The sequence below is a fragment of the Paramisgurnus dabryanus genome, chromosome 15, assembly GCF_030506205.2.
Source record: "Paramisgurnus dabryanus chromosome 15, PD_genome_1.1, whole genome shotgun sequence".
Classification (NCBI taxonomy): Eukaryota; Metazoa; Chordata; class Actinopteri; order Cypriniformes; family Cobitidae; genus Paramisgurnus; species Paramisgurnus dabryanus.
This window is the reverse complement of record NC_133351.1, coordinates 13,192,334-13,215,940: the sequence shown is the minus strand read 5'-3', so window position 1 is coordinate 13,215,940 and position 23,607 is coordinate 13,192,334. Positions and strand designations below refer to the sequence as shown.

Below are 23,607 nucleotides of genomic sequence, written 5' to 3'. Positions count from 1 at the left end.
TAAGGGTGCATATTTAACAATTTTTCATTTTATTGTGAACCCATCTTTTCAAAACAATTTTTCATTGGAAAAGGCCACACATAGGAATAATGAGTGAGATGCTGGACAGAACATCATAACATGTTATATCATAACATGCTGGACATTAAAATACATAACATTTGCGTGTAAAATCTGATTCATTTGTATAAGTTAAAGATTACAAGCCTAGGCAAAATCTGTTGATTTAATACAATGGTGTACACAAGTTATTTTTGTACAGTGGTACTATTGCACTTGAATCACACAAGACTTTGATAAACTGCATAACAATCTTTATCTATATTGAATCATAAAGTGGCATGTTTGAATAGTCATTCCTCTGATATTGTTTATGCCAATAAATATTATTATACCACTATGAATAGGCTATGTAAGTGTCTGCCAAAGGCTATACATTACAAAACTGCCTGAAAGGGCTGCTATTTATAACCTATAATAATGTTGATGTTTTCTTTTGTACTGTGACATTAAAATGTATACAAGTAAATCTCAGCAAGCTTTCAGTCACTGTTCAAATCTCAACGCATATACTCCCGGTTTTAAAGACAAGGCTTAAGGTTAGTCCTAGACTAAAACACATGTTTGAGCCGTCTCTACTGAAAATAACATCTTGAAATATGCCAGTGTCATTAAATTGTCTCAAGATATATATCAGTAATGTCTATTCAAAGGCATGTTTAAAAAGACATCTTGAGACCTAGTCCTGGCTTTAACTAAGCCTTGTCTGTGAAACCAGGCCTTAATGTTGAAACTGTCCTCTGTTACATATTTAAATAGGATTTGAACTTATTAATAACTTAATCTGTGGACAAACATTTAAAAAGATGGCTTACATTCCTTAACAGTGTTGAATGAGGTTGGTGTAAAATGGCACGCTAGATTAAATGAAGATCTGAATTTTATCTGAACGTCTTCCAGCAATCACAAGTCACTTAGCAGAATGCTCAAGCCAACAGCTGCCAAAACAAAGGCCATCTGTGCTGTTAGGAGCGAAAAATGCATCCTGCCAAATAACACCAGAACCATTTGACTACAGAGCTGAAGATATACTGACGGATTGATCGCAACCAAACTGTTCTCATTTTAATTAGCCTTTTAAAACATGTTGCAATGAAACAATGTATAATGCACGTTGTACCTGTAATTAGGGTTAGGCAGAAGATCCCTAAGTGCAACATTTACAAATGACCAAAAAAAGAGCCATTTTTTACACAACACAGTTATTGACTAAGTAAATGTTTTGAGCAAACTCATGTCTGACATGCATAATTTCTGGTAAACAAACATCCGAGCTCTTCTTTGAGGCTACGATACGATTTCACACTGAATAACACCGTTCAAAGCTCAACCGTTTGCTTTTAACAAAAATAATATTGCACATAAATACTCTCAACCACCAGCCATCTGCACTCATCTTCCAACTTTTTACATTATTCATTGTTTGCACGGACACCCCAGATGCAATTTACTCTCATTTAGAGTAATTGGTAAGAAAGGTCTCATTAAAAAATAACAATGCCAAAAAACAAAACTAATAAAGAAATATTCTATTTTGCAACTTGTACAAATCTCTAATGCATTGTAGCAAAAACAAATCGCCTCTAGCGGGAGGGCTACTGATCGTCATCATTGTCTTGACCGGAGCCTTCTGAGCGGTCACCCTCCACACGATCTGAAGAGAAGAAGAGAGGTCAACATTTTATTAGAACCCGACCGATATATCGGCCGGCCAATATTAGGCATTTTCCAAACTATATCGGCATTCATAATGGCCGATAAATGAATAATTCCTCACTGTTGGTGTTTTTGACAGAGCGCTCTGAACCAGTAGCTGCTTGTGGGGTCCAGATTTAGGCGTCTAGCCACTGCCTGAGTCAAGTGATCAGCAATTTATATTTTGCTGTTGTTGTTATTTATCAGAACTTAACAGAATTAGTCTCCAGTCCTATTCAAAGTTATATTTATGAACCAAGTCTTTTAAAACTGGTAACTTTGATTTGGTTGTTGTTGTTTTTGTGTTTTTGTTCAAAGGCCTTTACGTTTCATATCTTAAGTTTGTATTTTTATACATTTTATTTATCAGAACTTTTGATGTTCCTCTGTTCTGTTGTGACAATAAAAGAAATGAGTTTCTTTTTAAAATGCATTATCATATTATTTTAGTTAAACAAAACAAAAACAAAAACAAATAGTAGGCTAATCTTGCAACAACAAAAAAGTAAATAATCATTTATAGGAGATAATGAATTCAGCCATAGGCTCTAGACTTGCTTTGGGTCAAACCCTTACCTAAATGCATAAAAGTAATTGTGACTTTTACCAGTAGGTTTTTCAGATCAAAAAATGAGATTAGAAAAAATATCACGTAGACTATCACCTGTTCTGATGTGATTTAGCGATGCCAGCATTCGGAGCATGAAAGAAGCCGGGACTGTGATGGTGTTTCTCGTCTCTTCCAGCATTAGTTCATTACGAGCAATCACCTACAATAAAGAGACAAATAAGAAATCACATTTGCAAGATTTATTCAACTTTACAAAAGTATTCAAATGATAAATAATGCAAAGGAACACTTAAAGGGATAGACGTGTCATTAAATCTACATTTAAAAATGTCTTTGTATTACAGCGAGGCCCAAAAGTGTGAGAACACTAAAGAAAAATACATTTCTAATTATTTCCCGTGAGCGGGACACCCGAGTTTACGTCAATATTTTGCATCTAAATTTTAATCTATCACAACAAACTATATATTGTTGAAAAGGTCTAAGAATGTGGTTTCCATATTTTAAAACCTTTTAGTAGTGATAATAATGCAGTAACTGTAATTTATTAATTTGTGACAAGAGTATGCAGCAAATCTCACATCAAACCAGCTCTTTTTTTTGATAATTTTATATATAAAATGATACTATATGGTAGTGATGTAGTACTCAAGACCGGTTTCTGCTTTTTGGACTCGTCTCGGACTTGTTCCTTCAAAGACTCGGTCTTGACTCGGACTCAGCATAGGTGGTCTCGTCCCCATCACTACTATATGGTATTATTTTTAGCTACAACACTACATTTAAACTGCTATAAAAAATTACATTTAATATTTTCACTTCCGTAAAAAAAACTTTAAAGTGTCTTTTTTTAAAAAGACCAAAATTAGGCTTCTAGACCAAATAATGCCAGAGTTATATTAATTTTAAGGTGTACATCACCTTTTCACACACACCCTCACTAAAAAAACTAAAGGGTTAAAAAATTACATTATCAGCAAAAAGTTTAATTGATTTTCTAGTATTTAGCATCAGTCCTTTGCTATAATGACAATGAACTCGAGCTGGTATGAACTTCACAAAACCTGACGATTAATGTTATTTCTTCCAGAGCTTTTTGTGTGCTTCATGTCTGGAAGGTTATTGTTATATATTTGCTGGTAAGTGACCTAAAAATATTTATAATGTTTCTCTGTTTTAAAATTTTCAAAATCTTTAAACATTCTGTTTATGTCCAGGATAATTATATTTTGAATCCCGTAATTTCATTTGCCACTACGTTTATAAAAAATACAACTCCTCCACTTCAAATGGTGACCACCACAGACTATACAAAGAGCTCTGGCTCCCTCTACTGGGGATTTTAACTACATCTCAATCCAAATAACAGAATGTGTTTACTACTACAAGCGTAAATGTATGTCATGATGTTGCAAACTTCACAGAGTCAGATTTGCAATACCTCCTCAGCGAGTCCTTTGTTAAATGATGGCGACTGTTCTAGTGGTGACCACAACTTGATATCATAGTCAATTCCTGATGATGCAAGAACTGCAAAACAGACAAATATCATTAATGCATTATCAAATGTATATGCATCATAAACATTTTTCTTATTTGTGGTAGGTATATGTGTTTTCTAGGACTCTTGCATTGCTAGTGCCAAGCTTTACTAGTTGAGATGCACGTCAAGCCAAAGGATCTCACAGTAAAGCCTTTAAAACTAAAGGTAAACGCTGTTAGATTTCGGACTACTGTCACATGCATTTATTTTGCTTACTGGGGTCATAAGGGTGTGGCTGTAGGCAGTTGACTACATGGTTGTCGGCTTCCAACAGCATCAGATGCTCTCCCGTATGTCTGTCCCAGACGAAGATGTGGCCACAATCCGAGCCGCTCATCACAAAGTTATTACCCCAGAAACAGGATTCTTTAATCTACATTCACAAACAAAAACAGAAATGTTCTGTTTGCTAGATAAACATTCACATGTTTGCAATTCACAATCTCACCAGTAGATGCCGCTACATATCTACACATTGGACCTTTAAATAATGCAGGCATACCATTGTTCTAGAATTGCGGTGACCCTTGTACACCATCTTGACCGATGGTCTGCTGATGTTCTGGGTCTCACTTTCTTCCATCTCACGCCTTTCCTTTCTCCTGCGAAACAGCTCCTGGATGCGAGCGGCGGCAGAGCGTCTATATACCATGGAAAATTGCTCATGAAAAACTGCAGAACTATCTATATACAACAATACTAAACAAACAACAACCCAACAGCAGTTCAACAGAACATTAATTCAGGGTGCACAAGGTTTCAAAAGTCTAAAAAAAGAGTCTAACAGTACTTTATTTATATAGACGGTATTATGTGTAGTGATCTAAATAGCTTGCCAATGCACTGTGATGTTTCGGTACATGGAGGTTGCCAGGATGCGGTCAGTGATGTCAAGTTGTCTAATAAAGTACGATTTAGGGTGTTGCTACAGTATGTGGTGCTGAGGTGATCTGGACGGGTGTTGCCAAGTGTTTGAGTTTGCCATTTTATCATCTGCCTTGTAAACATTTCCTAATATTCACAACCAAAGGTAACTTACAAAAACATGCATAAAAATAATTTTCTCGTTAATTCATTAAATAAATCACTCACGCATTGTACACTCTCGTGCAAAAGTTAATAGGAATAACTACTACATTATAAAGTTAATAGTGTATACTTTACACAGCCACACCATAAACCAATGAAATTTTTTTAACAAGGTTAATAAATAGTATGAATTGTACAGTTAGAATATATTAGTTACCATTTTATCACCATTACAGTACCTTATCATTCTTTCACCTACAGCTGATCCTCTGAAATTAAATCTAACGGGAAGAGTATTATTTTACTTAAGGTTTTCCAAATCTCTGCCAGGTCCTTGTTTATAGGTGCACTCAGTAATTTGTCCCTCATTAACTCTTTCGCCGCCAGCATTTTTTTTTTAAGTTGCCAGCCAGCGTCAGCATTTTTCATGATTTTCACAAAAGTGTAATGCCTTCTTTAAATATATAAACATACAATATATCAAATGAAAAAACAGACCCTCTGCTTTCAAAAAAAAAAAAAGTTTCATCCTATTAGTTCTCTTTTTAATACCCCTCAAATATGTGTAGCTTTCTTTAAAAAAACACAACATTTTGAGCAAACAGCTGAGATAATAAAATTTTTGTGAAAGCCTTTTGTTAGAGATCAGATTCTGAGCGATCCTCAAAATATACACGGACATGCAGCTGCTTGCCCTAGGGCAAAACTTCCGGGTTTTATATCTACCTTTAATTTTGCTTTCGCATTATGGTATCCATATATGTGGTTGTGATTGTAGCAAATACAAATTACTTAATGCACCTTTAACATTTTTATGGACCTTCCCATCTGTCCCGTCTGTAATGATATGCACCATTCATTAAACTAATAACACAACATTTACATTGTGACATGACGAGAGTCCATACCTCTGTCCCAGCCCTCCTCTATACCTGGCTGAAGGGATAAGGATGGGATCATCATCACTGTCATCCGATTCCTGATGATTCCGGGACGGTTGAGTCGAACCCTGATTCCCTGCTCCAGGTGTATCGCTCCTCCTGCACTCCGATGAGCCTGTAGCCTGGTTCTCCTCCGAGGCAGAGGGGGCGCTGGCACTTGCCGTGTCTTTAGGAGACGAACCTTCTGCTGGCGTCTGGAGTGGCGTGCTGCCCTGAGAACTTACAGGGGCCTTTTCTGTGCCACCTTTTGGTGTGGACAGACTCACTGACGCCAGACTTGACCCTGCTTATTTGAACAGAAATGAAAGTCAAATGCCTCTTTTTAACAGCCTTAATCTTGGCAATTCCCTAATATGTTGTCTATGGAGGCAGCTTATTAGTTTTTAGAACAGTTTAAGGCTCTCATTGGGGTTACATAAAGTCTTAAGCAGTGAGCATGTGCTTGTTGTCTCACCCTGCTCTAAGCTTTCTTCTGTGGACTCCACCAAGACCTGGCTTTCACCAAGCTCCCCAGGCTTACGTCCTGCACTGCTGCTCTTGGTGCTGGATGCTGGGTTGCTCCTGCGTACAATCACCCATACAGTTAGTCATGTCAATGAAATTTTATTCAGCAGTAAACATAAATTAACCCATTAACTGGCACTGACACCCAAGTTTACTTCAATATTTTTCATGTAAATGTTAATCTATCACAACAAACTATATATTGGGTGTCCAACAAGTCACAAGAAATAAGAACCAATAAGATTTGAAGATAGATTTCTTTAATGGTTATTAAAGGAACAGTTCACCATTTACTCAAGTTGTTTCAAACCTGTATCCATTTCTTTGTTCTGCTGAACACAAATTAAGATATTTTGAAAAATGTTAATAACCAAACAGAGCTGGGGCACCATTCACTTCCACTGTATTATATTTTCCTACTATAGAAGTCAATGGTGCCCCAGATCTGATTAATTACAAACATTCTACAAAATATCTACATTTGTATTCAGCAGAAGAACGAAGTTTGAAACAACTCAAGTGTGAGTAAATGATGACAGAATTGTCATTTTTCTGTGAACTATGCCTTTAAGTTGGATTTTTGTGCTTTTGTGCTTTTTGGAACATATTGAGGCTCGTACTGTATAAGCCAATTAAGTGTTTTAAATCAAAATCTTTGTTTGTGTTTAACTGAATTGCATGTATATACATCTGGGATGGCATTATGGTTAAAATTTTCTAGAACTATTAATTTAATCAAAGAGCAAGCCAAAGCTTTATTTTGAATTAGGTTCTTATTGTTTTTAAATACATTATCTTAAATAAAACTGAATGGATTAAAAAAGTACTTTAAAACATTTTTGATAGTATTTTTATCAGTTCATATTCTGATACAGTGGATTTTGTGCCAAGAGAAAAATGCATAGAAAAATCTTTATCATACATGTGTCTACTAGACCAGGGGTTCCCAAACTTTTTTTCCTGCGCACCCCCTTCTATGTCTCAACCGGGTTGGCGCACCCCCAATCCCCACTTCAAAAAAAAAAAAAACTGCTAAAAAGTTTTGTTTTTAAAGACTCATGTTTAATACTGTTCATTTTTTTATTTATTTATTGTATGGAAAAATCCCACTTAAAGAAACAGATCGCCATTAAATTTTTCCTCTCGCACATCCCCTGGTGGCAGCTCGTGTACCCCTGGGGGTGCGCGCATCACACTTTGGGAATCCCTGTACTAGACTGTGGATGTCAGGATTTGAGAGTGATTTGCATCCTGATAGTCAAAGTTGATTCAGTGCTCACCACTCATCTGTGAAGTCCAGTTTAATGGTGCTGGTGGTGGTGCCCTCCGTGCTATAATGCAGACTGAGGACCGGTTCTGCCGTTCCTGTTCGACCAGGCCCTTGAGGAGCGTTGCCACTCCCACTGCTGGTGCCAGGGCTGGTGCCAAGTGAAGGTCCTGAGGTGGACGGGGCAGATTCTGTAGTCTCTGGGGAAGTTTCATTGAGACCTGCACTTTGATCACTGATCACATTTCCGGTCTCCTCTGGTCCTCCTAGATAAAAGAAATAAAAAATATGTGAGGGTTAGTAAACAGCTTAATAATGGGAGGCTTGTGTACTGAAATTTTTTCGAGAACACATAAAAACTAGATGTGGCAACACACACAGACCTCATGCTTTAAGCAATCAGATTACGGCAACAATTGCAAGTTGCAAGTAACTCAAAGCAAAAGGATTTAGTGCAATGCAAGAAATTTATTGAGGCAATGCAGCTTTCTTTGGACATCTTGTCTTGAAAAGTAAAATGTACAAGCACCAGTCAACCAAAGGTCAACTGACATGGAGTGAAAAGAAAATATCTCCCAAATAAGCTCCTTTGGTTCTAAAAAAGCATTAAATAATGCAAAGCATAGCAGGGTTTTTATTTTCCACATTTTTAAAGATGAGCTTTATATGAACTGAAGCGCCAAAGAAGAAGATGTAAAATAATAACACAGCAAGCTTAAGTATCTTTTTCCAGTATATAGGAAGTGAACCCTCCTGAGGAGATTTAGGACAAGAGCTGTTCCGGTGCAGACACAAGGAGGTGCAAGAAAAGGTGGAATAAAAGATGGTATAAGAAGAAAAAAGACGCACCCTGATCCTCATCTAGAGTCATGGATCCGAGCTGTTTGTTTACCACAGATGAAGGAGAATCTGAAACAAAAATAAGACGTACTCAACAACTGCTATAACAGCAAAGCCAGAACAAAAGTTGACATGCAGATGTAAATCCAAAGGATGCACGCTACAGCGCAGGCAGGGGTAAAAGAACCTAAAAAAGCCACAAATGTTGCTCCAAAAAATTCAGTATTTGCCCTCACGCAGAATAAACAATCAATTCAATGGGACATCACAGCGTTCCAGAACTTGGGCTGAGGGTGATGGACAGTTTACATGTTACATTGATGCTTTATTAAAGCAGCCTGTCAAACAATGAAACACTGCTCAATTCAGTTACATCACACATGTGTTAATTGAATATCTCACAGTTGACTCCAATTCAGTGTTAACATATCACTAAACCAAAATCTAATCATACAAGCTTGTTGCAATGCATTCTGGGACCGTTTCTTCCATAAACCCTGCCTCATGGAACTCCCTTAGATTTCAGCACCAAAATAAGCAACGAGCCAGCACAATTTTCCGACCTACTCTTTAAAACAGACTTCACGTCGAAAGCATGTCTACTATGCTTTGAAACAGATCTCTATGGCTGATAAAAGTAGAATGGAAATTTAATCAGTGAGCATAAGTGGTTAGAGTGTCAAGGTGGCAGAGGGCAGGAATATCACACGCCACAGCAAGAGGTTTAGCATCACACCAAAACAGTCAAAAGAGGGATCAGGAGGTTAAAGGAGAGCAGCCTGGTAAAGATGGTAACCTGGGGGTGCAGTGTCGGCAGCAGCAGCCTGTTGGGCTGAGCTCTCTAGGCCGGATGACACGGATAGAGTGGGTACCGAGCGCCGGCCCTGTCCAGGGGGGTCGGATAAGTGAAGCAGTCTCTGCAAACGTCTACACACTAAACTTACCGGCAACCTGTGAGGACCATATTCTGACAGGGTCGGTTAAAGAGCGAGAGAGAGGGAGAGAAAGAGAGCAGCATGTAAGGAGGAAATTGAATGAGGGAAATTATAGATAAGGAGGCATGATGGGTAAGAGCGCAAATTAAAGACTGAAGCCACGACTGTTGGGTTTCATCACCCTTCACAAAATAAAACCATTGTGTTGTAACCACACTGCAATAATGTCACACATACACACACATTATTTAGCCAAGAACGCGAGTTGACACCAAACTCCACTCTTAAATGCTGCCAAATATGGGGCGGTTTCCCCAACAGGGTTTAGACTAATCCAGCACTAGGCCTAAGTTATTTTAGGACATTAAGTAGTTTTTACAAACAAACCTTACAAAACTATACTGGTGTGCATCTTGAGATGAAACAACGGCAATGATATGTTAAAACATGTCAGTGCGAGGTGTTTTGAAATGACCTCAAACATGCATTTTAGTCTGGGACTAGGATGACTATCCGGGAAACCGGGAACTTTTAGAAAGGATATAAATAAGGCAAAAAGATGTGCATTTATATGTGATCATCTTCTTATTGCCAAAAAAACAATCGTACATAACACGTGCCGTCCTTACCAGATAAAGCTGCCTCTCTAGAGGGTGTGGGTGTGGCTGAAGGAGTGGGTGTGGCCGAAGGAGTGGGCGTAACCTCGTCTTGACTCCTTTGCTCTGTGTCTGGGGAGGAAAGAATAGAGGAGGATGTTGCACTCTCCATGGAGGAGGAACTGGAGGGCGGTGGAGCAGTCAAAGTGGACGAGGAGCCTGAAGAAGAGGACGACGAGATGGATACGGGAGCAGCAGGAGTGGCTGTCGTCACCTCCGTGGCTCCCTCAGACGACGCCCCAGAGGGTTCCTGAGCCTGAGTGCGCGTCTCTGGCGTCGCAGATGCCCCTTCTGGTCGGGGTGCTGGAACTGTAGACAAATCATCAGACATTAAGCTTAAAACTGCTGTGAAAATGTATAAACTAAACAAATATAATCCCAAAATTACCTCTGGGTCTGGTTTGGGGGCGCGTTCTGCTGGTTTGGGCCTCGCTGGCCTCCTCGAACCAGCGCGACAGCATGTCTGACATTCTCTGCATGAGCGACACGTTCGGACTCTGTTCTCCTGCAAAAACAACAATATTACACCAGATTTAAACCTGAAATCCTTTCACCCCACAGGAATTAAAAGCACTCAAGTTGCTGCAAAACACTTGGATAAACTAACAGCAAACCCATGAAATGTTAACAAGGTCCCTTTGGATGGACTTAAGCTTGTTAAGGCTCATAGTCAAGTACTGTGAGAGATTAAAAACTTAAAGGAAAACACAGCCGTTTTTCAATATTTTCCTATTTTCTTACCTCAACTTAGACGTATAAATGAATACCAATCTTTTTTCAATGCTTTCACTTTTAATCTTTCTACAGCGCCTTGTGAATGTGTTAGCGTTTAGCCTAGCCTCATTCATTCATATGGCTCCAAACAAGGATGAATTTCAGAAGCCACCAAACACTTCCATGTTTTCTCTATTTAAAGACTGTTACATGAGTAGTTACACGAGTAAGTATGGTGGCACAAAATAAAACTTTTGTTTGGAGCCAAAGGAATGAATAGGGCTGGGCTTAATGCCAACACATTCAAGAAGCGCTGTACAAAGATTAAGTGCACGCATTGAAAAAAGATAGGCATGTATTAATTAATCTAAATTGAGGTAAGAACATAGTAAAATATAGAAAAACAGTGGTGTTTTCCTTTAAGATACTGGAGACTAATGCCAAGGGACTGATTATCAAAAATGGGGAATGTCAGTGGAGACAACAGTGCTGTTTATAAAGCAAATAGTTGGTGTTAAAGTGGGTGTATACGTATCACAACAGAGTCGTGGTAATTCAAAAATAGCCGACCAGTTACTTCCCTTCCTGACAAGGATTGAAACATGATTTCTCTGGCAGTGAAACATTAAAGTCTTAGTCTTACACTCATCAAAACAACATTCAAAAAAGATAAGAAGGGGCTGGTTGAAATATTCAAAACAGCATAAATAAATCAAATCCAATGATCTGGGATTTCTGACAAGCACAATAATCTGCAAAACTATTGATGTTGTAAGAGTCCTTGTGTATGTTCCACCTATTTATGCTGCTGTGTGTTCAATGTTTGAGACGGGACATCTGAGTACTCATCTAACGTGTGGCGAACGTTCATCTTACCGTCACGTTCCCTCTCGCTCTCAGGCCGAGCTCGAGGTCCTGTGTCTGACCAGTCTCCCCTCAGACGCAAGCGTTTCACAGGGGGCTGCCTTAGCTGTGGGAAAACACATCAACAGGCTGTCAATCACTATCCCAGACCCCCAAAAAACAACACCTGGAATCTACTCCTGATTAGGTATGCACTGATATATCGGCCTATAATTGGTATTGGCAGATTAAATTGTTTTGTTTTGAATTTGGTGACAATGACAACAAAACTGCAGTTTGTACACACTTTTAGGATTTTACTACATAATACTTTGAACCAAGAACTAAAAAATAAAACTATCGGTAGATGTCATTGTAAATACTTGAATATCGGTATCGGCAAATTCATTTTGTATCAGTAAATCCCTACTCTGGATTTTAACCCGTTGAGCGGAACACCTAAGTTTACTTCAATTTTTTTCATGTAAATGTTAATCTATCATGACAAACTATAGATTAGCAAGGTCTAAGAATGTAGTTTTTATATTTTAAAACCATTTAGCAGTAATAATAATGCAGTAACTAGTCTGTAATGTATTCATTTGTGGCAAGAGTATGCAGCAAACCAACACAAACTTCAGTTGTTTGATAATTTAATGTTTTAAATATAATACTATATTGCATTTTTTATTTATTACAAATAAATGTAAACTGCTATAAAAAACATACTTTCATCTCCAGACACTTCCGTAAAAAACTTAAAAGTGTCTTCTTAAAAAAAAAAGACCGAAATTAGGCTTCTAGACCAATTTTTTTTTATTAAAGTTATATTAATTTAAAGGTGTACATCACCTTTAAACCCCCCCACACTCAAAAAAGGCAGCGCCAGTTAAAGAGTTGACTAACAACCATTACGGTACATTCACACAGGGGGAAAGTGTTAACGCTTGACGGAAGGCTTTTCTGAAGCATGGCCAACAGCCAATCACAGTGGCTGCAACACATGCTCCAGCTGGCTCTGCAATAAGTTATTTGCATAAGGTGATCTGATTGGCTGATGCAAGCGTTGGCGCTTGAAAAGTTGAGAAATGTTCAACTTCTGCCATGTGCAATGCCAGTGATGCAACGTTGACGGATCCACAATTCAGTTCGGCAATGCATGATGTCACCCATTAAAAGTAAATGAGAAGCGTTAACGAGTCATGCAACATAAGTATGACAAAGTATATAAATACATCAATATGGTACTATACACACAATTATAAGAATATAACTATAGGCTTATATAACTATTAATATGCAATAATTTATCTGTGATATGTAACAGGGCTTCCCTCTGTCTCTCTATCCAGTGGGCTTTAAAATCTTAATGACCCCCGATATAAAGTGAGTTGATGGGATGCCCAATTGAGGTCACCCTTCCACACACCCCATTCTCACATTTTTACCAGCTCCGGTTCAATCAGGACAATCTATTCTGGGTGCGGTAAGGATTAACAAGACGAGCATAAACTCCAATGTAACCACAATATACCACACAAAGGATATTAAAGACATCATACTCAAAAATATCAATCTAAAAATATAACAACTACTGCTGCTTATCTCTATGTTAGGTGGAGGGATAAACCAAGCTATTCTTTACTGATTACGATGTTGGAGAAGACACATTGTAATATAACACAGTGGTACTCGGATGGCATGGATTCAGTTTAGGCATCTACAGTAACACAGGTGACCAATCAGAAGAGAATGTTACATTTACATTGAAATGCAAAATACATTTTACATATCAACAGGGGACCCTTCAGTCTCATTGGCAGTTATTGTGCCGTGCCTATTTCTGTCTCGGCAGCGGAGCTCTATGTGCGTATGAGGCTCTATTTGGAAAGGAATGTGATTGCCGGAGATCCAGACACAGCTAATCACACTGTGCGACAGCTGAAGGGACCGGAGCGGTGACCCAGCACTTTTCTCCCCCTACAATTTCAACACAACACAGCAGGAGTCTATTGATCTATGGTTTAGATTGAGAAGACGCTGGATTAGATCCACACAAAAGCAGTTTATCATTTAGCCATTTTAGACTCTAGTGTCCATCAGAAAATGGACTCAAAAAAATCATTATTCTAAAACCAAAATCAATAAGTCTGCATTTCCAAACATTTAATCTCACCTCAAAAATGAGAAATCCGTGCACCAACCAACAATCTTTAGGGTGCGAAAAACAGATTTCACACAAGCCAAATAACATCCTTGGACACCTGCTTACCTCCTCCCTCCGCTCCTCAGAAGGCCCCTTGAGCTCCCTGGCCTGGTCATCTTTGGGATCAAACAGGTAGATGTAGTCAGAAGAGTAACTGACCAGAACTTCCTGTCCATCTTCACTGTAACACAGAGAGGTGACGCGGCAGGATTTGGTGGACAGGTGAGCAGGGACGAAACGCACACACATGCCTGTCGTCCCCCTGCCCATGTAGTTACCTAGTAAAACAAAAAGGTTCATTTGTACGACTCAGTCAAGTCTGTCTTAGATATTTCTTTTCAGACAACAGGGTGATAGGGTTTATTTTGGTGACAAAAAGTATAGGTCATTGTGTAACTTATCTACAAGATAGTGTTTCTCTTTGGGAAACTTCACCTGCCACTAAACATTCAGATCTATAATCAAGTATTTCTACTTGATTGTCTTTTTAGTGACTTAAACCTGTGTGCCAGTTCCTTTAAAAAGCTGTCAACCAAGTGGAATTTATTTACTGACAATTTTAATCCCATTTTGCCCTAGGTAAGGGCTCATTTTGGAACATGGGAACATGTATTTGCTCCTACATGTTTCTGACATAGAAAAAACCATGGTTAATTTCTCACCCGTAGCTCTTGTTCCAAGCATTCGTCTGTCGTAGATCCTTACAGAGCTGTCTGAACAGCCTACAGCAAGATAGTAGGGGACCAAGGGGCAAATGGATATTGAGGTAGCGGCTCTCCGGCAATTAATCAAAATGTCCTGATTTGAGAGAGAGAGAAAGAGAGAGAGAGAGAGAGAGATGAATTTGTGAAAGATATCATTTTAAGAATCACAGCACAGGTTATAAGGAAATCTTTGTTCTAATGGTAGTGATTTAAATTCAAGATAAATAAAAGAAACAAGAATTAAAGTTTTTTCTAAATTTTTAAATAATGATTTGACTTGATACTAGACGCATCGTGTCTTAAAGAAAAGTTCACCCAAAAAGGAAAATGTATAATTTTGACACCCTTAACATAAATGTGTTAGCATTTAGCCTAGCCTCATTCATTCCTATGGCTCCAAACAAAAGTTTTATTTTGTGCCACCATACTTACTCATGTAACTACTCATGTCTTTAAAATAGGGAAAACATGGAAGTGTTTGGTGGTTTTTAAATTCATCCCTGTTTGGAGCCATGGGAATGAATGGGGCTAGGCTAAATGCTAACACAATCACAAGGTGCTGTACAAAGATTAAAAGTGCACGCACTGGGAAAAGATAGGTATGTATTAATTCATCTCAAGTTGAGGTAAAACATACTAAATATTTTTCAATATTGGTGTTTTCTTTAAAACTAACCTCTCTAAACTAGTTCAAAACATTAATCGTTTAACTTATTTCAGAAGGCTCATTAACCTTTTGGACTTTTTGGAGCTTCGGTATGCTTTCATATACTGTAAAAAATCATGCATTTTATTATAAAAGTATTGTTTGTGCAACTACATAAAGAAACAATCACATTTTTTTATATTTCATATTTTCAACTATTGCTTTAGTACAGCACAAGTGTGCGTAGAAGTCATATGCATAATGCCTCATCTACTGTAGCCTCTAAAGACATCCTAATAGATCAGTAATTCTCAAAGTGTGGTCCGCGGACCACTAGTGGTCTGCCAAACCCCCCCATTGGTCCGCCAAAAGATAACCTAAACTAGGCAATTGTTTATACAATCGTCACTTATTTAAGTAGGTTTTTAATGCACTTGCAAAACTGTGATATCAGTTCTTGCCATTCTGTTTTAATAACGTAAAAATGGATCGGTGGCTAAACCACAGAGGAGTCAAAAGAAAAGATCAAGCGTCAACTGAAGCAGCTAAAATCCACAGATCTATTAGTTTTGTAATGTACTAGTTTTTGTTTCATGTGTAAAATCCCTGTAATTTCAGTGATTTTGGACATGAAGGGGAACATTTTTTTTCAGCATTTTATTCTTACCATTACAACCATAGACTTCATATACCCACCACCTCAGTTTTAAACTAATGGCTCTTTGGAATGACATTAAGTGGGACCTAGGCTTTTATACTATGTTTTTTTCATATGTGCAGTTTGTTGTTCATATTAAGCTGTAACTCATTTCACATTTACTTTTTCAAATGAACTAAAATTCATCTAATAATTTCTGAACATAGCATTGCATTTGTGTTTAAAAAATTTGTTTTTGACTTGAAACAGTTGCATATTAAACTTAAATTTAGCTTATCCTTCCTATTTTGTTGTTTTTTGGGGGCATGTTAGAGTGGGATTCTGTTAGGTGGTCCTCAGAAAAAAATTGGAAGATAAAGTGGTCCTTGGGCTGAAAAAGTTTGAGAAACACTGTATTAGATTAAATAAAAGACAAACATCAGCGAGATACAGAAAGCACTTGGAAGCTGTGTATTTTCTTTTCCAAACTTAAAAAAACCCAAAAAGTAATCATGCCCTTGGGCAAATATCTTCATCAGCACACACATTATGCTGAGTTAAGAAATCGAGGGTGGATGCTGCTTTCTCATTGTCAGGAATGTTTCTGTGGTGCAGTTCTGGCATCAGTGCGGTACGTTAACCAGTGTTACCAAGTATGCGGTGATCACGGTTTGCTTTTACTGTGGGGTAAATGTTGTAGGATTTTGTTTATTGGCTGTCAATATTAAAGTTATTTTATTTATAAAAATAAGTGTTGGTATTTGTGCTATGGTCACTGGGCTAAATTTAATTGCCCATTGGGCTGGTTTTGTTCCGCATGCCTGGCAACCCTGCCAAGACGGTCTGTGAACACTCAAGAGACCTGTAATATTAAGTTAATACATGTACAAAAACAACACGTTTTCAAGGTCAAAAGGAATTGTTATGGAGAACCCAAGATTTATTTTGCTTGTAAACTTACACGTGATCTTACTTAAAAGGAGAAAGAATCAGAAATACAGCCAAACCTGCAAACAAACTCTCTTTTTTACACACGTACATCTTTACAGTCCTCCTTCGTGCAGCTGGTCTTCATGCGTAGGTCAAACCACCTCACTGTACCATCTTCTCCACAGGACAAGAAGGTATAGGGATCATTTGGCACAGTCATTATCTATAGATAATACAAACAAAAAGGAAAATATGTCAGATGTTGAACTCCGCCTCATCAACCTTCAGCTTCAAAACAAACGCTGTGAAGTGCAGCCACTTGTCCACCACTACCTCATAAGCAGTGCCATAGTGGCAGGTGAACTGGCACTGTCTGTTGATTTCCTGGCTTTTTTCTGTGTGTGTGTAGTAAATGATGCCGTCTCCTGAGCAGGAAATTATCTGGTTATCGTTGGTCTGGGGCATGAATTTCGCACTGAAGATGTTGGCCCGGTGTCCTGAGCGGATAGTCGCCTTGACCTAAAGGAAAATAAATAAATTTTATATGAAATAGACCAAAATGCCTACTGATTAATAATTTTTGATCAGCGTCATAAGTTTTTAAGTTTGATGACAACCTTATGTAATCTAAAAAAAATGTAAATAGACATTTTTTACTGTTACTATAACAGGAGCAATCCAGCGGAGTCAAGTTTCATTACATCATAATGCATTCAGTGCTGTGCTTTAATAAAAATCCTGAATAAAAGCCTAAATGCGATGGTTTTTCATAATGGGAATGATGCATTTGCAACCATCACTTATTCTGTCCTCTGTAAGTATTTCAGAGCACTCGTCCTATTCCAATGATTCAAAATAACCTCATTTTTTACAAAAAAAAAGCCTACATTAGCATGCAATACAGTACAAAACCAGGTGTAGGTGTGCAGTGCAGTTTTACTTTAACCTTTGTGTAGTTTTTTGTATTTAACCCACCTTTCTGCTGTAAGGATTTGTGATAACCAAGTTAGTATCATCAGAACCTGATAAGATGTACTCCCCTGTGTCATTCCAGGATATGGTGTTAACCTGTAAAAAAAAAAATCAACCAATACCATATATTAATAGATTAAAAATGCTATAGTCTCTGTAAATGAAATAAACCGTATAGTAGTTTACAATCTTTTTTAAATACTATTAAAATGCAATATTTGCTTGTTTTCTATTCTGGATATTCAATAATTTTCCTGTTTTCTGTGTTTTCCATGTAAAGCTACCTTGAAAAAATTGAATCGAGTTAAAGGGGACATTTCACAAGACTTTTTTTTAAGATGCAAAAAATATCTTTGGTGTCCTCAGAGTATGTATGTAAAGGTCTAGCTCAAAATGCCATATAGATAATTTATTATAACACGTTAAAATTGCCACTTTGTAGGTGTGAGGAAAAATTCGCCGGTTTTTCGGTGTGTCCTTTATAATAGATCTCTGCACTAAATGGCAGTGCCGTGGTTGGATAGCGCAGATTAAGGGGCGGTATTATCTTGACATCACAACAAGAGCCAAATTTCAATGAGCTGTTTTTTCACATGCTTGCAGAGAATGGTTTACCAAAACTAAGTTACTGGGTTGATCTTTTCACATTTTCTAGGTTGATAGAAGCACTGGGGACCCAATTATAACACTTAAATATGGAAAAAGTCAGATTTTCTTGATATGTCCCCTTTAAAATGTTTGTCAACCATTACATCATCATCTGCACCAGGTTACAAAACAGAATCCAGTTATTTAATTCATTTTAAGGTATTATTTATAATCAAAAACACAGTTTTTATAAAACGTGAAATGTATTTTAAAGGTGAAATGGTGTATGTGTGCTTGAGGTCGGGTAGCACATGCGCCTTCGCCTTTAAGAGCGATCAATCAATATTTCATTAACCCAGCGCTGATACACTCATTTCGTCCTCTTTCAACAGCAGCACAAGCCTCATCACACAGGGTCAAATTCCTTTGACCCCTGCTTTACTATTTATCACTTATCCTTCATCCTCCGCTTCTGTTTTATTCTATTAAGCTCTGCTTTTTAGTAGAGCAATGGAATTACACGGTGTTAGATGCAGTATAATGCATCGCGGGCCAAACTAACAAGTACTGAATGCAGCTTAAACCATGTCACCGGTGAATAATACAGGGAGTCGGATCCTAACAAGTCAACTATGTATTATGTCACACCGGAACCCGAAACGTTACCCCAGGTGAGGTGATAAAAGACACACATCTCTCCTTGCAGCAAAAAATGCACAGCAGGTTTTCTTTGTCTTGGTTTTATCAGCTGACGTCAATGAAAAACGAAAACCATTTGATGATAAAACAACACATTTAGATGATGAACAGGATAAATTGTCCTATCGATTTTAAAGCACAGATACAATGTTTTTTATAAAAATAATAGTGTGTGACACTATTTTTGTACTGTCACAACAGTAAATCAAAACACATTTGATGTTTAGCATACAGCCAACATGGAGCTGGATTTTCAACTAATAAAATACATAGCAAGGGGGGGCTACCCAAACCCGGTTACCCATCCTTTTAAACTAGGTCAAATTAATAAAAACTATACTTTTTTGTGCCTGGTAAAGGTTATAATGAAGCAAGCAGGGTGTTTGTTGTTCGCAGTGCCTGTCAGTAAATAAAGAAAGGCTTTGTTGGATGTCCCAGCAGTAAAGAAGCAATGGCAGCACACAAAATAAAAAGTCCCCAGTGGCAGCCTGGTGTCTATCAACCTTTGAGTTAAAAATCACTGACAGATAAAGAGCAGGAGCCAGTGATAAGTGGGTAGGAAAAGACGCACACGACACAAAAAAACAGCACAGCCATTCCACCGAGACAAAACAACCCAGACAGACAGACACATTATCATACAGACTAAATTAGCTAGAGAAGAAATTGGTAAAAACACGGCAAAATGGATTTTCTTAGTGACTTACACATCCATCGTGCACACTGAGTACGACTTCAAGCTTCAGTTTTTGCACAAACTCTCTTCTTCCTAGGGAAATTGAAAGAAATATAATATTTATTAGTGTAACATCTAAGCAATTCCAGAGTTATGTATGTGACATTCAGTCAAAAATTTTAATATAATTTCTCGGAGAATATATTTAACATTACCAACATACTCAACCATCTGTATATATTTTCCTAAACCCCTTGATAATAGAGTCAGACAACATACTTTGTAGGAATTCTGTGAATTTATTTTAATTCATGTGCACATTTATGAGGAAGAAACAATGTTACCAATATAACATTTCTCTGTTATGGATGTGACAATTTTGAAAGCTGCACATACCTAACTATGGAAAATAATTGAAAAAAGTTTGAAAACATAGAGACCTTGCACTGGTAATTAAGCCACCAAATATCTAGGATATCAGTATGGTTAAAAGCTTTTGATAAAAAAAATTTATTGCTCATTATTTTTTTACATTTAAATTTATTTTTATTGACCTTTAGTTTTAGCAAGGATCCACAATGTTGTGATTAAAACAGACACATCTGTCCTATTAAGTCTATATTCCCAGCTATGCGTTTAATTAATTCATAATTTATATAGCACTTTTCCTCACCACTCGGAGCGCTTTACATAGAGGGCTCCCCCACCTTAGTTAACTTCAAATTCAAGGACCTTTCAAGGACTTTCCAGATCCATACCCTCAAATTCAAGGACTAAATGTGGGGACACATTTCAAGTGAGAGCAAGGTTACATCATTATCTTTTAAGATTCCATTTGAGGGAACTTGCGCTGCGTCACTGCGGTGACACTTTGGGGACGCCTCCAGGGGAAAGTGCGTCTGAATGTGTATATCAAATTCAACCAATGGTGAGGCTTAACAACAAAGACAGGGTGACGCGGGAGCCAGGAAGTATATCGCTATCTGAAATATTGTCAAAGACGGCGTTACAGGGACGCAGGAGACTCAGCGTCTCGTTCCCTTCTATACATAACCTGAGACGTTTTCATGTGTAAAACACAAATATGCAAAAAAGCATTTTGGTATGAATCAACATTTGCATCCAGAAGATACAAGCATTTAAAGCGAACAGTTTAGCACGTGTGCTTATAAAGTCTAGAATTTGTTTGATATTATCCTACACTACACAGGGAATAAAATGGATTTTTTTTCCAGAAAAGTTCTTGCTTAAAATAGATTCAAGCACTTTCAATGGCCTGTATCTTTGTATACAGATTTTCAAAAACTTCTCAGAGCCTTAAATTCCCCCCAGATTCACGAACTTTCAAGGATTTCAAGGACCCGTGGGAACCATGTACATATGAATGGGGAATTCTTCTAAACCACCACCAACATTTTTAGGGAACTTATTTTAATGTTACTTACAGTATCTGTCACATTAAGTAATGATGTTGCAGTAAACACTGTTGTAATATCGAGAAATGACACACTGAAGTGAAAGAAAATCTGAGCTGAAGTATCTATAAATCTGCATTATATAAGTAAAATGATTGTTAATGGCCAGGGATGTCTTTTGCTTTGGAAAAATGCCATAACAATATTACATTACCCCCTGTATTAGCTGACTCACAGTAAACATCCTGTCATGCTGTCGTGAAGTAATGTTAACCACCCTGATTATGTTTGTTGATGCTATGTGTGGTTGTCCTTTTAATGCATAAGATTTATTCAATAATCAAAAAGCAATACATTACTACACCATTACAAATTCAATACCAGTTTTTATGTTAAATCTATCACTTCTTGTTTAGTCCACTATAAAAATTTAGTGAATATAATGTATATTTTATACATTATGATGAATGAACTAATTTTGAATTAATGCACGTTTAATTTTCTATTTCCGACAGCAAGGAGAAATGATCTTCTTACGGTTGCTTAAAGAAATTTTCCCCTGCCTATGTTTTCAGCCTGAGTAATAGGGAGCTACAAATAGCAAGTGCCAAACATAGGTCAACCATTTGCAATGGTACGAGTTTAAAGAAGAGCGGTAGTCTGGGCTGACATTGCTCTATGCAGTACTAGTAGAACCTCCACACACTGCAATGAGAGATAAAAGCCAAAATTCACTTAATAACTCACTCAACATCTCAGCATTTCCGACCAAGCTAAAGCTCATATTGGCTGAAATAAGATTAACATTTGCAGAGATGTGGGTTACGTTCCAGAAACCATGAAAACATGCTGCAGTTATTGTTCATATCAAATGCATAAATGTGGTATTTTTATTTGCCTTTCAGTTCCTAACCGTTAGGTCTATAGCCTTTACAACATGAAGAGCCGAGCTAAAAATGGCTCACTGTAAATCATGTGCTGTCATCACTTCACTATCTGACTGTGAGATTCAGACTAAACTGAAACACAGAACACCACAATACATTTAATTTATCTCTTTTACCACAGAGAAGAAATAAGCTCAATCATATTGTATGGAGGGTGACTGACTGGCATGACTGGCTAGTCTAAAAATATCTAAGTGGAATGATGTAAAGGGAATCAGAGCTACAAATGCAGTGGAAGTGTGGGTAAAAATTAAAAGCTGCTAGGCCTGATTTGAGTTCAAATGACTTTAAATAAATCATATCTGCTGTATGAATAATCTAATTTTGTATTTGACATTGACATGCATTTTCCGAACAAAAATACAGTTCATCCATCAAGAACAGCTTGTAGTGTTTGTCTATATAGGAACCTTGAAAGAGTGTGGGGTAGTCAATTTAAAAAACACAAGAGACCTGCTTGTTGCACAAACACAATATTTGGCACCTTTAAATAAATAATTGGGAAATAATTGTATACATTATTTACATAATTTTTCTATTCAATTTATTATTATTTGATACACCTCGCCTTGGCATAATTTTTTTTAAAATATAATAATATTTATTGCTTCTTGAAATAATATTGTTTGCTTCTTGAAATAATATTGTTGATAATATTATTTCTGGATAATATTGCTAGCTACATTAAACAAAACTTTATAGTTTTATATTGTTTAAAGTTATATATATATATATATATATATATATATATATATATATATATATATATATATATATATATATATATATATATATATATATATATATATATATATATATAAAACTTATAATATAACTACAAAAAAAAAGCGTTTTTTATCCTAAAATATATCATATAATAAATTTTCTACGTTTAGGTCTATCTTTATCATTACTGATACCTAATTAAAATCCTTCAAAGTTTTAAATGAACACAATCCAAAAAGGGATAAAAGTACACATAAATCAACATCACACTCAGGTTTGAGTAATTAACCATTGCGTGACTATGAAAACAGAACAACATTTAAGTAACAGGTCAGATGATCTTTAACCAGTATCTCTATTCTTTATGTTAGCTCAGATTACTGGTGTCACCTACAAAGACTTCGTAAACACAGTCAGCTGATTTAACAAATGATACTGGTCGCAGTTTCTTACCTAAATAATTTGTTCTCAACGAGTGCGGATCCGTACATCCGATGGTGCGCTTTCTTACATCCCAAACGAGGTTGCCAGAGCAAGACATGGTGTTTAAACCACTAATGTTGAGACATACATGGATGGAAAAAGGCGAGCGGGAGCTTTTCGTGCGTTTGTCTTCCGTCCGTTGCGTTTGATTATAATTTCACTGCACAGTGCCTGGTAGTCCTTTAAGTTAAACGACAGCTGGTGAATCAATGAGTTTTTAAATAAATATCAGTCCATGGCATGCAACCATCCGCTTCCGACACTTTAAGCATGATTGCTTTGAGGTGTAGTAAAAATATTTGCTTGTTGTTTGTTTCGCTTTAGCTTCTGCTCTGGTACGTCAAATTCATCTCGAGTCCAAAGCCAATGAACAGACAGAC

At 37.2% G+C, this 23,607-nt stretch overlaps 1 protein-coding gene across 6 annotated transcripts; it reads right to left on the bottom strand.

Moving 5' to 3' along the window:
* Positions 1-12: 12 nt before the first annotated feature.
* Positions 13-23,607, bottom strand: dcaf6 (ddb1 and cul4 associated factor 6). 6 transcript variants are annotated; one of them, XM_065251885.2, is made up of 21 exons: positions 23,198-23,607; positions 19,688-19,749; positions 17,697-17,789; positions 17,055-17,240; positions 16,831-16,944; positions 14,467-14,602; positions 13,871-14,082; positions 11,632-11,725; positions 10,430-10,546; positions 10,015-10,350; positions 9,247-9,417; positions 8,460-8,519; positions 7,624-7,876; positions 6,294-6,400; positions 5,807-6,125; positions 5,138-5,179; positions 4,372-4,510; positions 4,086-4,242; positions 3,768-3,856; positions 2,420-2,525; positions 13-1,714 (listed from the first exon to the last, which is right to left on the bottom strand). In XM_065251885.2, the coding sequence occupies exons 1-21, from the start codon at positions 23,283-23,285 to the stop codon at positions 1,656-1,658; spliced, it is 2,940 nt and encodes a 979-aa protein (XP_065107957.1). In that variant the 5' UTR covers positions 23,286-23,607; the 3' UTR covers positions 13-1,655. The 6 variants fall into 6 exon arrangements, with proteins under 6 accessions (XP_065107957.1, XP_065107960.1, XP_065107958.1 ...); XM_065251888.2 differs by having other exon boundaries at positions 5,831-6,125; XM_065251886.2 differs by having other exon boundaries at positions 5,807-6,122.